Genomic DNA, 16,380 nt, shown 5'->3' on the forward strand with positions numbered 1-16,380 from the left:
CTCTCCCTTCCTTCAAAAAGTACTAAGAGAATGAAAAGGCTATTAAAAAAACAACGGATAGAGCTATTGTCACATCTAAGGAAATTGTCCTTTCATTTGCCTTGGTCTGGAAGCATATAATTTTTTAAATTAATATACGAAAGTTTTTGAGAACTTGCTTTTTGTTTCCATTATATGAGAAAGACTGTCCTGGACAGTGGGTAAAAGCAGAGAGTGTCCTTACTAACAGACGTGGACATGCTTTGTGAGAGCAGGATATCACTGATACCCTGCATCTCATTCTTAATAGTGATTTCAGGAAGCATTACTTCTCTTGGCTTGGTTTTGTCCTTCACAGGCAACTGGGGACATTGAATTCATCCTTTTTATGCCTTGGGGACCCTGGTTACAGAATTATATAAAGCATCGTGCTTTGAAAATATGTATTTCATTTGAACTTAAATCATACATTCTTCTGCCTGAGTTATACAGCAGAAAGGAAATAAATTACATTGAAAAGAGTACATTTTTGTATGATTGTTGATTGATTTTATGTTTGTGGATTTTTTGAAGACATACAAAGTGTATTATTATAACATCCACAGCTTTAGAAAAGAATACACGAAAGTTCACTCAATTTTCTCTTCCAGATTATGGGACATAGAATGTGGTGCGTGTTTACGAGTGTTGGAAGGCCATGAGGAACTGGTGCGCTGTATTCGATTTGATAACAAGAGGATAGTGAGTGGGGCCTATGATGGGTGAGTTTGCTAACAGGGTTTTAAAAAAAAAAAATGTACATCTTGATCCCTCCTGCCTGAGGATGTTAAATATAGTCTTCCCTTGACTCTAAAATATTATAAATTTCGTGGAAAGGTTCTGATACGATATTTCTTGTGCCTGATCTATATGTTCACCTTTGCTTTGTTTAAATAAACTTTTAAAAAGAAAAAGTATTTATTTTGAGAGAGAGAGCAGGGAGGGCAGAGAGAGTCCCAAGCAGGCTCTGTACTGTGAGCCTGGAGCCCAACGCAGGGCTTGAACCCACAAACCATGAGATCATGACCTGAGCCGAAATCAAAAGTCAAGACGCTTAACCAGCTGAGCAACCCAGGCACCTCTTTTGTTTACTTTCTTTTCTATTATTTACTATTCTCCTCTTTCCTTTTCTTTTCTTGTTTACTTTTCTAAAATGTTCTTCCCAGTCATTTAATTGTACTTGTTTGCTCCTGATTTTCATTAATATAAGTTATTTGGTTATACATTTGTCTGTTTTACTCTATAAAGCAGTGAACTGGAAAAATCCCAGTATACCAGGATATGTGTATAAAATAGTGACTTATTAATAAAATTGAAATATTGGAGGCAGTATCTTTGGGGCACAATGTGGTAAGGTCCTGAATTTTTATCTTTTTGAGAAATTCTAAAAGTGCAGCTCTCTTGTCTTCACTTCTCCTAACATTTCAGTTACAACAAGTTTAGTAATCTTTATTTTCTTTGGTCTAATAGCAATGGTACTAGAATCCATTCATGTTGTGAGTGTGTACCATGTCCAGCAGTGGTAAGCACACAGTAAACTCTTAACGAAAGTATATTCACTTAAAAGGCCTCCTTATCATTTCTTCTTGTCAGGGTGCCTAACATGGGGGAGTGGAAGGCTACAGTTCAAATACTGGCAGCTTTTAAGTATCAGAAGCTGACTTACAGCTTGATCTTAGTTTATGAGCCGGCTTTACTGATTAAGACAACTCAAGCTGCAGGAAGCAGAGCTTCCTCTGCTTTGAGTCAGCCGTCACTGTTCTACCCTTGGGAAATTGTTCAGGGTGTGATGACGCATTCCAGCTAGGTTATATTTTCTCATTGCCCCGGTTTTGATCTGTTCCCACCTTTCTTGGGTTTTATCTGTTGTTTACCGTGAGAAGGCATAACCATATGTTTGATTTTTAGAAGGGCTAAGCTTTTCTTACTTAAACTATGAGAATTTGCTTATATAAACTCCAGAGTTCAGGGGCGCCTGGGTGGCTCAGTGGGTTAAGCGTCCGACTTCGGCCCAGGTCATGATCTCACAGTTCGTGAGTTCAAGCCTCTCATCGGGCTCTGTGCTGATAGCTCGGAGCCTGGAACCTGCTTCAGATTCTGTGTCTCCCTCTCTCTCTCTGCCCCTCCCTAGCTCACACTTACTCTCTCTCTCTGTCAAAAATAAAAATAAACTTTAAAAAAAAATTTAAACTCCAGAGTTCTTCAGTGAGTTCCAGTCCTCTGGTACACATGACCTGGGCCATTCTCAGAATTGTAGGTTTCTAGGCCTGAATAGTCTGTTATATCATTAAGAGGTCTAGTATATAAGATCTCTTCCTGGCCCCAAAATATGGTGTAAACTTACCATTCACTATCTTCAGCTTGGTTAAGGCTAACCTATTCCTCATTTTTAGGTTAAATTTGTACTTTTTCCCCTGTTAAGACCAATAACCTTGACCCAAGAATGAATGCAAGGACCAAGTCTCCAAAAACAAAAAAGTTTTTGTATATTCTTGTGAACTGCATTTGTCATAAATTACTTTCACCATACATATTTATTGCCGTGACTTTGTGCTGTTCTTCCTGTGGTCCCTTAATTTTGCTTTTAATCAAGATTTTTATCCCATTTTTGATCTTTAGAAAAATTAAAGTGTGGGATCTTGTAGCTGCTTTGGACCCCCGAGCTCCTGCAGGGACGCTGTGTCTACGGACCCTTGTGGTAAGAGCCTTGAGGGGGCTGGGGAACAGGAAGGGGAAGGAATTAAACATTGATGTGCTGTGGAATACAGATCTGGATTTGATAGTTAGACGCTCACAAAACCTACTACTAAGTGGAAAGGCAACCAATACATGACAATAAAATATGTTTATATAGCGCCTTTCATCCAAAAGTGCTTTAGAGACTATATATGGAGAGGAACGTGGCAGCTGTTTAACAGCTGCACAGCAACTCTACACAACAGTTTAGTACAGGAAGTGAATAAGAATTCTGTATCCACCAGAAACAGTAGGGGGTACTTAGGGAGAGAGAACATAATTACTCAAATTGGAACCTGTCCAGAATCTGAGGACCTGCACACCTGTGCCTGCAAAAAGTGCCGTGGGAGCCTGTGTGAGCCCCCGGTCAGCCCCCTAGCTCTGCAGCCTGTTCAAGGCATGCCGCCTCCAGCAACATGAATCCTGTCTTTTTTATTCCTCATATACCCCCTTGCCGTGAACATCTTGACAGTTGAAGAAAGAAGTGACTCAAAAGGAGGAAAGTCACCTTTGAAAGTACTAAATTCTTTATCATGGTGTTCACCAAAGGCCCGGATGAGAAAATGGCCTAAGGTTAAAAGCAGCCGCCATTAGAAAAAGAAGATTAGGTGGGACACCAGGGAGCAGAGAATCTTTTGCACAACTCAGGAAAAAGATGAGAGCTAGCGTTTGAAGCCAGTGTTCTGAATCCTGACTCTCAACATTTGGCAGTCTCTGCTCTGGAGAAGAGAGAGAGACGTTTCTTTGTCTTAAGACTTTGTTGGATTTAAAGCTCTTTCTTGCAGCACCAGACCTACTTTGCCTGTGTTTCACACATGTTTTTAAAGTGTGTACTTTCATTCATTTACAGCTAAACTAAGTCTGGTTTACTGTGAAGTATAATTTATACACAGCAAGTTTTACCCTTTTTTAGTGTATTTTTTCTGAATTTTGCGGTGTGTAAATACCTCAGTCAAGATCTAAAACATTTCTCTTGTCCCAAAAACAATGCCCCCTTCGTATCAATCCCCTCTCCTCCACCCCTAGCAACCATTCTTCTGATTTCTTCCTAATAGTTTTGCTATCTTATGAATGTCATATAAAGTAAGTCATATAGTATGTAGCTTTTGCATTTGGCTTTTTTCACTTCATTCTAGATTCATTCATGTTGTTGCATGTTTTAGTGCTTTGTTTTTTTGTATTGCTGAGTAGTAGTCCATTGTGTGGATGAGCTAGTTTGTTTAATTGTCACCAGTTTAAGGACATTTGGAATGCTTCCAGTTTGGGGTGATGCTAACAATATTCCCATACAGATTTTTGTGTATATATACTGTTTTCATTTCTCTTGGATAAATACCCAGAGAGTAGGAGTGCAATTTCTGGGTCCTATGATAAGTGTGTGTTAAATTTACAAGAAACTACCAAGCTGTTTCCCAAAGTGCCATTTTGAGAATTCACAAATGCAAACCATTTTGTATTTCCATTGACTTAGTGTATGAGAGTCCCATTTTTCCACATCCTTGACCATACTCAGTATTGTCAGTTTTTTTAAGAATTATAGTAGTCTGAGTGGGTGTGTAGTGGTTGTAGTTTTAATTTGCATTTCTGTGATAATTAATGGTGTAGAACATCTTCTTATTTGCTTATCTTCTTTTATGAAGTGTCTGTTCAAATCTTGTCCTCATTTATTTATTGAGTTGCCTTATTACGTTTTTAAAAACTGAGTTATTGAGATGTAATCAACATACAATACAATGGACATATTTAAAGTGCACAACTTAATAAACTTTGACATAGGTACATACCAGTGAGACCATCCACTTCTGCCAAGATTGTGAACATATCTTCGTGCCCCCTCTGTAATCTCTTCTTCCCATCCCACCCCACTTCCTGCTATTCTAGTCCCCAGGCAGCCACTGATCTGTTTTCTGTCAGTATTGATTTGTGTGCATTTTCTAACTTTTATAAATGAAATCACACAGTATGTATTCTTTTTTGTCTGTTTTCATTAAGCCTAATTACATGTCATTGATTTGTGTCAATAGTTAATTTCTTTTTAAAAATTGCTGAGTAGTACTCCATTGCATGGTTATACCATAATTTCTTTATCCTTTGGCTGGATGATGAAAATGTGGGTTGTTTCCAGTTTGGGGCTATCATAAATAAAGTTTCTATAAACATTTACGTACAATAAAATGAACATATGCTTTGGTTTCTCTAAGGCAACTCATAGGAGCAGAATAGTTAAGTCATATGTTTCATATTTTTAGAAACTGCCAAACTGTTCTCCACAGCAGTTGTATCATGCAGTGGTGCATGAGAGTTCCAGTGACTCCACATCCTCACTAATCCTTAGTACAGTCTTTTTGAATCATTCTAATAATATATTGTGGTACCTCATTGTGACTTTAATTTGCACATACCTAATGTTAATAATGTTGAGCATCTTTTCATGCATTTATTTGCCATCTGTATGTCTGCTTTGGTGAAGTATCTGTTTTGAATCCTTTGGTAATTTTTTTTAATTGACTGGTTTTCTTAGTGAGTTTTGAGATTTCTTTTACTTATTCAAGATACAAGTCCTTTAGGAGGTACGTGATGCATACGTATATTTTCCCAGTCCATGCTTTGTTTTTCATTCTCTTAAAAGTATCTTTTGAAAAACAGAGATTCTTCATTTTTATTAAGTCCAGTGTATCAACTTTTTCCATTGTGGATTGTATTATTTGCAGTTATATCTTAAAAAAAAAAAATCTTTACCTAATCCAGTGTCACGGAGATCTTCCCCTGTGTTTTCTTCTAAAATTTCTGTAGTTTAGGCTTTACATTTTGGTCTGTGATTCATTTTGAGTTCATTTTTGTAGATGGTACAGATACGGATCGAAGTTCATATCCACTTGTTCCAGCACTATTTAGGCAATCCTCTGAATTGCCTTTGCAGCTTTGTCAAAAATCAATTGACCATATATGTGTGGGTCTACTTCTAGACCCTTTCAGTTCCATTGGTCTTTTTTTTGCCAGTATCATACTCTCTTGGTTACCGCAGCTTTTTATTAACTCTTGATGTCAGGTAGTGTAAGTCCTTCAACTTCGCTCCTTTTCAAAATTTTTTGGGTCCTTTGAATTTTCATGTGAATTTTAGAATCTGTTTGCCAATTTCAACAACAAAAAAAAAAAATAAAAGGGCTGAGATTTTCACTTGGGATTGTGATGAATCTAGATCAGTTTGGAGAAAATTGACTTCTTAACAACACAAAGTCTTCTGGTCCATGAACACAGTATATCTCTCCATTTGTTTAGGTCTTTAAAAATTTCTCCAACAGTGTTTTTTATACCTTTCAGGGTAAATAAAGGTCTGACGCATCTTTTGTCATATTTATCCCTAAGTGTTTTGTAATTTTAATGCCATTATAAATAGTATTTTTTAAAGTTTCGGGAGGTATTTAAAATCTCTAATTTCTAAACTGTTCATTACAAGTATATCAAAATACACTTTTACTTCTTTTATGATCTGTGTGCCTTTCATTTCTCTTTCTTGTTTTGTACTAAGACCTTCAGTACAGTGTCAAAAGAATTGGGAAGAGTAGATGTCCTTATCTTGGGGAAAAGACAGTTGGTCTTTTACCATTGTGTGTGTGTGTGTGTGTGTGTGTGTATACATATATTTATATTTTGTATATGTATCTTGTATATATGTATATATTTTGTATATATGTATATACATACATATATATATTTGTGGATACCCATTGATTAGGAAGTTTCTTTGTGTTCCTAGATTGCTGAGAGTTTTTATTGGGAATGGATTTTGTATAACTGCTTTTATGTGCATCGAAATGTTAAACCTAATTTTGAATCACTATAGATCCCATGAACATTAAAAGGATAATAATCAGGGACTACTGTGAACAACTCTGTGCCCCCAAATTTGATAACCTAGATGAAATGGACCAATTCCTCGAAAGGTATAATCTTCCACCACTCACATAGGAAGAAATAGACAATCTGAATGGGACTAAACCTATTAAATTTAATTGATAATTAATAACCTTACAAAACAGAAAGCACAGGCCCAGATGGGTTAACTGGTGAATTCTACCAAATTTTTAAGAATGAATTAATACCAATTCTTCACAATCTTTTACAAAAGATAGAAGCAGAGTGAATACTTTGTAACTCCTTCTGTAAGGGCAGCATGACCCTCATACCAAAAACAAACAAAGGTATTACAAGAAAAGTACAGATGAGCCTGTCTCATGAACACAGATGCTCATCTATGAGCTCATTTACTTCTTGTGAAGAATGTAAAATGGTGCAGCCTCTATGGAAGGCAGTATGGGGTTTCTCAAAATATTGAAGATAGCATTACCATATGATCCAGCACTCCCACTTCTGTGTATATATCCAAAAGTATTGAAAGCAGAATCTCACGCATATGCAGTTCATATCAGTATTATTCACAGTAGCCAAGAGGTGGAAGCAACCCAGGTATTCATCAGCAGATGAATGAGTAAACCAATGTGGTGTATATATATGTACAGTAGAATATTATTCAGCCTTAGGATATATTGTCACATGCTACAACATGAATAAAATGTGAGGACGTTATTTAAATTGAAACAAGCCAGTCACAAAAAGACAAAATACTATATTATTGCACTTACATGAAGTATCTACAAGTGATCAAACCCAGAAAGTAGAATGGTGGTTGCCAGGGGTTGGGGGGAGGGGGAAGAGATAGGAAGTTGTTGTTCAATGGGTATAGAGTTTCAGTGTTGCAAGATGAAAAAGTTCTGGATGTTGATTGTACAACATTGTGAATGTACTTAACAACACTGAACTATACACTTAACGATAAATAGATAAGATGGTAAATTTTATGTGGTTTTTACCATAATTCAAAATAAAATTTTTTTTTTTAATTTTTTTTTTTTTAACGTTTATTTACTTTTGAGACAGAGAGAGACAGAGCATGAATTGGGGAGGGTCAGAGAGAGAGAGAGGGAGACACAGAATCCGAAACAGGCTCCAGGCTCTGAGCTGTCAGCACAGAACCCGACGCGGGGCTCAAACCCACAAACCGTGAGATCATGACCTGAGCTGAAGTCGGACACTTAACCGACTGAGCCACCCAGGCGCCCCCAAAATAAAATATTTTTTAAAAATGCTAATGTAATGGCAAACACAATTGTATGACTGATATGAGTTTATTAGGCAGAAGTTTTTGGTAATGTCTTAAACTGTTTGCTTAAGATCTAAGTGTAGTCTTGTCACTGTCCTTACATTTAGTGATTTCACAATAAAGAATTTCTGTACTTATTTAAAAAGTAGTAGTATAAGCCAATAAAATGAAGTAGCTCTTTTAAAAAACTTCATCAAAGTATTAGCAAATTGAATTCAACAGTGTATTAAAAATGTACACTATGACCTAGTGGTATTTATTCCAGGTATACAAAACTGGTTTAATATTTTTTTAAAAATCAACTATTTAATCCATCACGTCAAAAACGGGGCACCTGGGTGGCTCGGTCGGTTGAGCGTCCGACTTCGGCTCAGGTCACGATCTCGCGGTCCGTGGGTTCGAGCCCCGCGTCGGGCTCTGTGTCGACAGCTCAGAGCCTGGAGCCTGTTTCGGATTCTGTGTCTTCCTCTCTCTGTGACCCTCCCCCATTCATGCTCTGTCTCTCTCTGTCTCAAAAATAAAATAAAACGTTAAAAAAAAAAATTTAAAAAGCTAAAGAAGAAAAATCACGTGGTTATGTCAGTAGATGCAGAAAAGATATTTAGCAGAATCCAGTATCCATTCATGATAAAAACTCTCAACAAACTAGGAATAGAGGGGAACTTCAACTTCATAAAGAAAAATGCAAATTAAAACTCTTATAAAAAACCACTATTCACCTACCAGAATGGCTAAAATTAAAAAGATTGACAGTATCAGTTTGCTGGTGAAGATGTGGAGCAGCCGGAACTCTGACACACTGCTGGCGGCAGTATAAACTGGCACAACTTTCACAAAACTATTTCCCTGTACCCGCTAAAGCCAAACCTACCTCCTCTGTGGCCCAGCAGCTCTGTCTACCCAGGTGAAATGAGAGCATGTATCCATCAAAAAAACATGGACGTAAATGTTCATAGCAGCTTTATTAAATATCCAAAACTAGGTCAGGCCATATGTCCACCACAGGAGAAAAGATAAATTGTAGTGTGTTCAAATAATGAAATGCCAACCAGTAATTTAGAAAACGAACATTACATGCAGTAACAAAGAGGAATCTTGCACTGTTGAGTAAAAAGATATATGCGTTTATATATATATATATATAATTCACAAACAAAAAAACGAATTGATAAATGGAAGCATTGGGGTGAAGGTAGTATTGAATAAGGGCCATGAGAGCACTTAAATTTTCATGATTTTTGCAAGCCAGTTGACCTCACATGGGTAGCTTGAAATTAGCCACTGTAGGAATTTTTACATCACGAAAATACGCGAATGCTTTTACAAATTGGGGAGAATTTGTTGATAAACCATTTCCCAGCGTGCCTCATATTACTGCTCATCAATCCTTGGCCTCTGACCGTAGAAGGATCCAGCAGATAACAGAAAGAGGATAAGGCCAGGTAGGTACTGAGGAATGTTCTCGTTCAGCCTAAACCAAGGAGAGGTAGCAGTGAGAAACCAGCATGCTCTTTGACATGGCTCAGCTGTAGTGAATGTAACTTTGTACAAAATCAGCTGACCAATATTTGATTTTTCCATTGTGCCTTTAATCCAAATTACTTTTTCTCTGTGTTCTTGAAACAGCTAAATATTAGAGAAAAATATCATCATACCATAGTCTTTCCATAGACTCCTTTTGACATGTTGCTGAATTTGTGTCCTTTTGATTTTGAGTAGTTCAAAAGTTTTTGTTTCTGCTGCTTTAGGAGCATTCTGGAAGAGTTTTCCGACTCCAGTTTGATGAATTCCAGATTGTCAGTAGTTCACATGATGACACAATCCTCATCTGGGACTTCCTAAATGATCCAGCTGCCCAAGCTGAACCCCCCCGCTCCCCTTCTCGAACATACACCTATATCTCCAGATAAATAATCATCCAGTGACCTCATACTTGCCCAGGTATGAAAAAGAATTGTGTACATAGCACGGTGGGTAGGAATATTGGCTGTAAGGTGTTGCTAGTTCATAGAGCCTTCTCTCGCCCTTTATCTCTACAGTTCCTGTTAAGCAGGTAAAGCCAATAACATGAGACAGGGCTGGGGCTGCACATTGGACGCTGTCTTTCATCAAGGTAGCTAACCTCTCAGTTCTAGGTGATTGTTGAACTAGATCTGGATGGTCCTTATGTAGTAGAATCAATAATTCCCACCCCAGTTATCTGATAGGATTGTTAAGACAATAAAATGAGATTTGAATCCATTTCAAAACTAAGAGTAATGACCCATAAGCCTATGACTTTGTAGTTCCCATATCAAACCAGTTCCTGTAACAGAGACCCTTTAAACCAAGTAAATAATGTGTGAGTGGAAAATTTTCTTGGTGACATCTTTTGGCTGACTTCTCACAGCTCTGCTTTGTCAGTGTCATTGGATTATAAAAAGTGGCTTTTTTATCGTCATCCCCCCTCCTCATGCCCTCCAAAAAAGAAAAGAACTGTCTTTTGACCTTGCAAGTAGCTCTGCAGTTGGTGAGAACTCTGGGTACTCTCCCACTCGAGTCTGCAACCTTCCTGTGCAGCAGGAGAACATCCTATGTTATGCTATATTCAGATCATACCCAGTGTCAGACAGTTCAGATCCATTCATCAGGCTATCATTGGGCTAGGAAAGCTGCACTCCTGGGCAGTGTTGCTGTCGTTACGGTTTCTTATTCCCTATGCCTGCCTCACTTCTATGGCAGAAGTACAGATTTAGTACACTTTACTACACGTCTTTTCATAGTGGTTCTTCCAAGTGGGGTGGTCCGTGCCCCTGCTGGGCTCACTTCATCGCTTGCTGCTCTCACAGAGGACATGCTGCTTCCTATCCCTCAGCCAAATCACACAGGCAGGCCTAGGTGAGAATCCCTGGGCAAGCAACTTCCAGAGCCTTAGACTCCTTATTGGTAAGATGGGTTGCAATCCCTATCTCACAGAGCTGTTGTGAGGATTGCCTTGAAATGTCATATGTAAAATGCTTAGAGCTTAGCACAGTGCCAAGCATAGAACAAGCCCTCAGTAAGAAGTGGTCATTGTTAGTAATACTATAATTGTCATGTACCCGTCCCCTCCTTTTGCCAAAATTTTCTCTTCATTGGATTGCTGTGGCATTTTGCCACTTAAAATATTCTTCCTGGTTCTCTGATTATGTCTCCTGTCTCCCCTCACCCCTAAAACACAGACATCACCGAAGAGTGTGTCTCGGGCTTTTCTTCCTTTTTGAAGCTTCCTGTTTTGGTTGCCTTTTCTCAGCTCTCATCTCAATGTAGATGACTCTCAAACTTATATCTCTAGTCCCAACCTCTGTCTTAATCTCCATGCCACATTACCAGCCACCACCTACGCATCTGGCCTTGAAGGTACCAGAAGCCCATCCAATGCACATTTCTAACAATCAGACTTTCATCTGTTCTGCTGGGGCCCTCCAGCCAAGTGGCCAGACAGCTTCACCCAGCTGCCCCATTCATGCTGGTGGCACAGCTGTGCTTCTGGCCACTCGGGGCCAGAACCTCAGAGCCAGCCTCATCTACTGCACCATTACAGGGAGCGGGTGAGAGCTTGATGATATACCCACCAGAGTCACTCTTAATCTCAAGGCATCAGAGTTACCCTGCACGAGCGCTGGGGCCCTGGGCATGTCAGTGAGCCCCACCATGTCACCAGGCAGGCTACGTAGCCTTTGACAGAAGCTCCTGCTTGGCATGGGCAGAGAGCAGGTGTTAGGAAGGACCTCTGAGCCTTTCTCCCAATTGACAGCTGAGTTAATATTCTTCTCTCTCAGAGCAAGTGAGAAACGTAGGGAAAGGGACTAATGACTCTGTGCTCTGTTTTCACACAGGACTCATTAAAGTTGCGGTATTTAACATATCTGCCAATACCAGGATGAGCAACAACAGTAACAATCAAACTACTACCCACTTCCCCGGACTAGCCGAGGAACGGGGATTTGAGACTCCTGTTGGGACACAGTTGGTCTGCAGTCGACCCAGGATGGTCTACTCAGCACAGCTGACTGCTTCCGTGCTGCTATCAGAAGATGTCTTTTATCTTTTGTGAATGATTGGAACTTTTAAACCTCACCTCACGTCCCTCCTCCTTTCCTCTCTGCACCTGTTTTTCCTCATTTGGTTCCAGACAAAGATGACTTATAAATATATTTAGTGTTTTGCCAGAATCTCTCTTGCCTTGCCGTTAAGCAGAAGAACTAGTTTCCCTATATAGCCTTCTGGGAGACCAACTTCTAGGGGACAGGGGATACAACTTCAAGCCAGACAGCACCCAGTTTCTCCCTGTGAACTGCAGGAATGCCCAGCACCTGGCAGGATCAGCCCAGCCCCACTGTGCTTAAGAGGAGACAGCTGTCTTATGGCCTTTGGGGCAAGAAAGAAAGAGAGAAAACGAGAATCCACACTGGAAGATCTGGGCCTCTTTCCTTTCATCTCTTTCTCTGTTTCTGTCCCTCGTCTCCCCATCTCCCCTCCTCCCCCGCCCCCCTTCAGCCTTTTTCTGCGCCACCTGAGAAGAAAGAGTATGAAGAGAGTAATCTCAGTTAACATGAGGCAAATCAGCGAGAAAATGCCACACCTGGAAGAGCTAAATGCTGTTCGGTCAAAATTTCAAACCCAAGCTTTTGCTGCAGATGACCCCATGTGGCAGCAGTGGGTTCTTAGAAGGTACCCCCATCGTATTTGCAATTCTTCTCTCTTCTTCTAACACCACCCCCCTCCAAAAACGGTGTGGGGTGGGGGGGCAGAAATTGCCTGGGCTCCATCAATGGCTGCCTCTTTTCTGGACTCAGCAGTCTCCTCGATTCCATGTAGAGTGTGGAAAGGAGTTGCTGATTGCATTTCCTCTCATTAACAATTAGATGTGTAATAAAAAGCATTGTACTTCATCTTAAATCACTGGTAAGGCTCAGCCTAAAGAAAGGTTTGAAATGGCCGGAGCCAGTTGCTGGGTGCATTCTGCATAATGGCTCACACCTCTGATTTGCTCATCAGGGTCTGTGAGCACCCAGCGCCTATATCTTTGCCAAGATCACGATCAAAGCAGCTGAAGAAGTGATCAGGGTTAAAAGTGGATTTCTTTCTCATTTAGAACAGTAAATATCATCTCTCAAAAAGCAAGCTAATCATCTCAACCTTGCACTGTAGAACCTTCTTCACGCATTTCCCAAATCCCATATTTACAAAAGGGCAGAGTTGCCAAAAAGAGGATCAGGGTGAAGTTTGGCACACAGGGTTTACTAGCGGGGCAGACACTGCCTTCTCTTTCCTTTTCTTCCTCCTCCGGCCTTATTTAACTCTCCACTCTCCCCAACCAATAAAATTTCTCTGGATGTTGGTAAGCAACATAAACAAATGGACCTCAGCAAGAGCCAGGCCAACCTGGCCACTTGAAAGGCAGCTGTATGGGCATCAGGTGCAGGGCACATGTGCCACCCCAACCTGGGAACACAGGGTATACTATCAGCATGTGCCCAGCGTGTTTCCCAGGGCAGGCATGGAGCTGCCCCAGCCATCTTGTGTGGCATGGGCGCACACATCGAAGGCCCAGCGCCACACCGCCGTCTCTAGTTTCCCTTGGAAGCCGAGCAGTCAGGCCTGTCGTTTCTGTTCCTAATCAAAGCAGTTGAGTAAAAGCCCCTTTTAAGCCAGCTGCTGTAGAAACATCAGAACAGGAGCCAGTTGCAGGTGACCTCAAAGCCAGACCACTTTTAGTTTAGCAAAGGGAAGAGGAAGAGAAAGCCATGTTCACTCTTCCCTCCTGATTTGACTGAATGTTGTTATTACATATTGGGAGGCAAGTTATGTATACGCATTTTTCCTTTCTGACTTCATGAGTGCTTTTAAGCTTTTGGTTCCAGGTTATATTCAGAAACTACTTCCCAGTGTAATATGTCCTTGCCTGGGAAATACTTTCTGAGTATAATTCCCTTCCCAGCTACCCAAATGCTACAGAGAAATGTTTTCTATTTAGCCATCATCAGAGTTCCTTGTCTGTTGTGTTGACTTTTTGGCTTTTTGCTTGGTTAAGGATTTTGCTACAGGTGAGGCAGAGGGCCATCAGCCCTGAATAACACACAGGTCAGGCATTAAAGAGGCATGGATTTCAAGCTGTTTGAAAATATTGTCCAATAGCCATAACTTTACTAGCCCTTCTATTATATGCTGCTGTTTAAACGTGGGAGCTGTTGAATATTCATTGGTGCCCGGGGTTTTGCTCTCCCATCTAGGTTCACTTTAAGGTAGATTGTTTCTTAGATTGTTTTGAGGCTTGTCCAGTACATCATAAATGAGATCGAGAGTGGACCCTGCAGTCTGGAGCCATTAGCTCCATCGAGGATATTCTCCAAGTTGTCCTTTGCTGCTGATGGAAATGGGAATGAAGTGAAGTGGTCTGAAAAACTGAGTCAGTCACATTTCTCAGCTCTGGGGGTCATTTACCAGTTCATTGTAGAAGAAATAATCAGGTAAGTAGAAGTTCATTTCCAGAGAAGGTAAACCCCACTTACCATCTCTGCATGATTTCAGTGGGAATTGATTATCACTAATCCCCAACTGGGCTAGAATAAATGTAAAGTTTGACCTTTTTAAAAAGAAAAGAGAAACAAAGAAAGTCTCAACACATTGAAAGGAATGGTAGAAAAGGAGCTAAAGGAGTCTCTTGACTCAGAAACGCCATGTCTCCATTGTAGCTTAGTCTCTTCTCACTAAAATTCCAGCATGGGCCTGAAAGAACCGTTTCATAAAGATGGGAGGAAGCCCCTTCAAAGGCGGGCACACAAGGAGCGAGTGCACGCACCTGCACCCAGGAGCTCTCTGGGCACGTGGGAGCTCTCCAGTCACACTGGGGCTGCTTGGACAAAACCAGCATGCCTTGCTGCACGTGTGTGTATTTTCACTGCTGAGAACATCCTTTTCCTTTGTTCTGTGCAATTTGAAAGTGGACATGGATTGTGAATGGGAGGCGTTTTACACTTGTCCCTTGGCAAGATTTTTTTCTGGTGACTCTTCACCAGAAACTTCAGAGACAGGACTCTCTGAACTCTATTGACGTGTAATAAAGTCTGGCCCTCATAACTTGCTTCTGAACTAGAAAAAACCCTGGGACCCCTAAATCATTCTGTTTTCTGCTTGAGTAAGAAAAATCCTTTTTATTTTTCTTTTGTAAAGTCATAAGCTGAAGAGAAGAAAATATGCACTCTTCTCCCCTGCTGCCTTCTGGTACCCATTGGTCAGAGCAGCTGTGGTTGGTCTCCTCCTTACTTAGCACTTGATTGTACATGGAAACCAAGGACTTGGGGTGGAGGGGGGTGGATATTGGAAATAATTACAGTGGTTTTTTCTCCTTCCTAAAAGTAGATTAGATACCTCGGTATTGTTGACCTTCTTGGCATCTTCCATTTACTTTAGATGGTAATACCTTCCTGCCTGAAGTGCAAGCCATCCAACCCAGAATAGTGCAGGCCTGAGAGCCTAGGCTGCAAGCTTAACTCTGGAGGAATCCAAAAGTACTTCCTGGCGGAAAAGGGGATGCTTAGATACCCACCACCTGTGACCATCATGCTCTTTGATGATCAGGTTTACCCTATCACTTTAATCCACATTTCCGATCTCCTTCCCTATTTGGATGAGTTGGACAGACTTTCCGAGAACTGGACAACATGAAAAGGTGCCCTTGCTTCTCTTTGCCTTCCTCTTTTCTCTCCTAGAAGAGAGGTGTGTAACAAGCACACCCAAAGCCTGCAGGCTGAGTTAATCTCCCTGGGCTGATCACTGACCGAGCAGAGCCTCTTACTTTACCATTGTCTCAACATAATCAGTGCCAGAAAGATAGCCATCTCCAGGGTAATAAAGCTGAGTTTTGCTTCTTGCTGTTTTTATCTGTACTTCATTTGTGACTTCAGAATCCTTGGAACTGAGGAGAGAAACCAAAAAAGCACGATTATGGCTGCCTGATTTCCAGTGGAACTTCCTAGAAACCTCTTCTGTTGGAAGTTGAGTACCTATGATCTAAAATTTCCTGGAGAAATTTAGAAAATTAGATGACCTCTAAAAGATGTGCTCTCCAGCCCACCCAGCTGGCTCTCTCAGCTCCTGGTTGGCTATGTGTGTATTTAAGGATCAGTGCAGTAAATGGCATTATAAAGCATCCCTTCCCCTCTATCCTTTTCTCCTCTTGGACACTGAAGGAAAAGACCAACAAGGAGGGTTAGACCTTTGGGTACCAAGGAAACTAACACCTTCCCAAATCACTCAAGCCCATTCAGACTGTTCTGAGGGATGTTCGTTGGACTTCAGCTATGGGGCAGGCCTGCCTGACGAGTGTGAGCTTCCCTGAGAGCTTTTGATTGGCTCAGCCCTCTGTTCTCTAGACTCCTAAGTACTGACTGCTTTGACTTTTGTGGTTATGTTATCGTGATATGTAGTCAAGGTACCAATAT

General features: G+C 40.7%; 1 protein-coding gene across 7 annotated transcripts in view; it reads left to right on the top strand.

The window, feature by feature from the left end:
- BTRC (beta-transducin repeat containing E3 ubiquitin protein ligase) overlaps positions 1–15,809 on the top strand; it is a 184,054-nt gene extending 168,245 nt beyond the window's left edge. For all 7 annotated transcript variants that reach the window (XM_049646481.1, XM_049646483.1, XM_049646484.1 and 4 more), the window contains 4 exons: positions 630–740; positions 2,638–2,716; positions 9,664–9,856; positions 11,773–15,809. In XM_049646481.1, coding sequence (XP_049502438.1) covers positions 630–740; positions 2,638–2,716; positions 9,664–9,825 — 352 coding nt within the window. In that variant the 3' untranslated portion in view covers positions 9,826–9,856; positions 11,773–15,809. The remainder of the gene's footprint in view (positions 1–629; positions 741–2,637; positions 2,717–9,663; positions 9,857–11,772) is intronic.
- The last annotated feature ends 571 nt before the right edge of the window (positions 15,810–16,380 follow it).

This window comes from Panthera uncia, chromosome D2 (genome assembly GCF_023721935.1).
Source record: "Panthera uncia isolate 11264 chromosome D2, Puncia_PCG_1.0, whole genome shotgun sequence".
In the NCBI taxonomy this organism is placed as follows: Eukaryota; Metazoa; Chordata; class Mammalia; order Carnivora; family Felidae; genus Panthera; species Panthera uncia.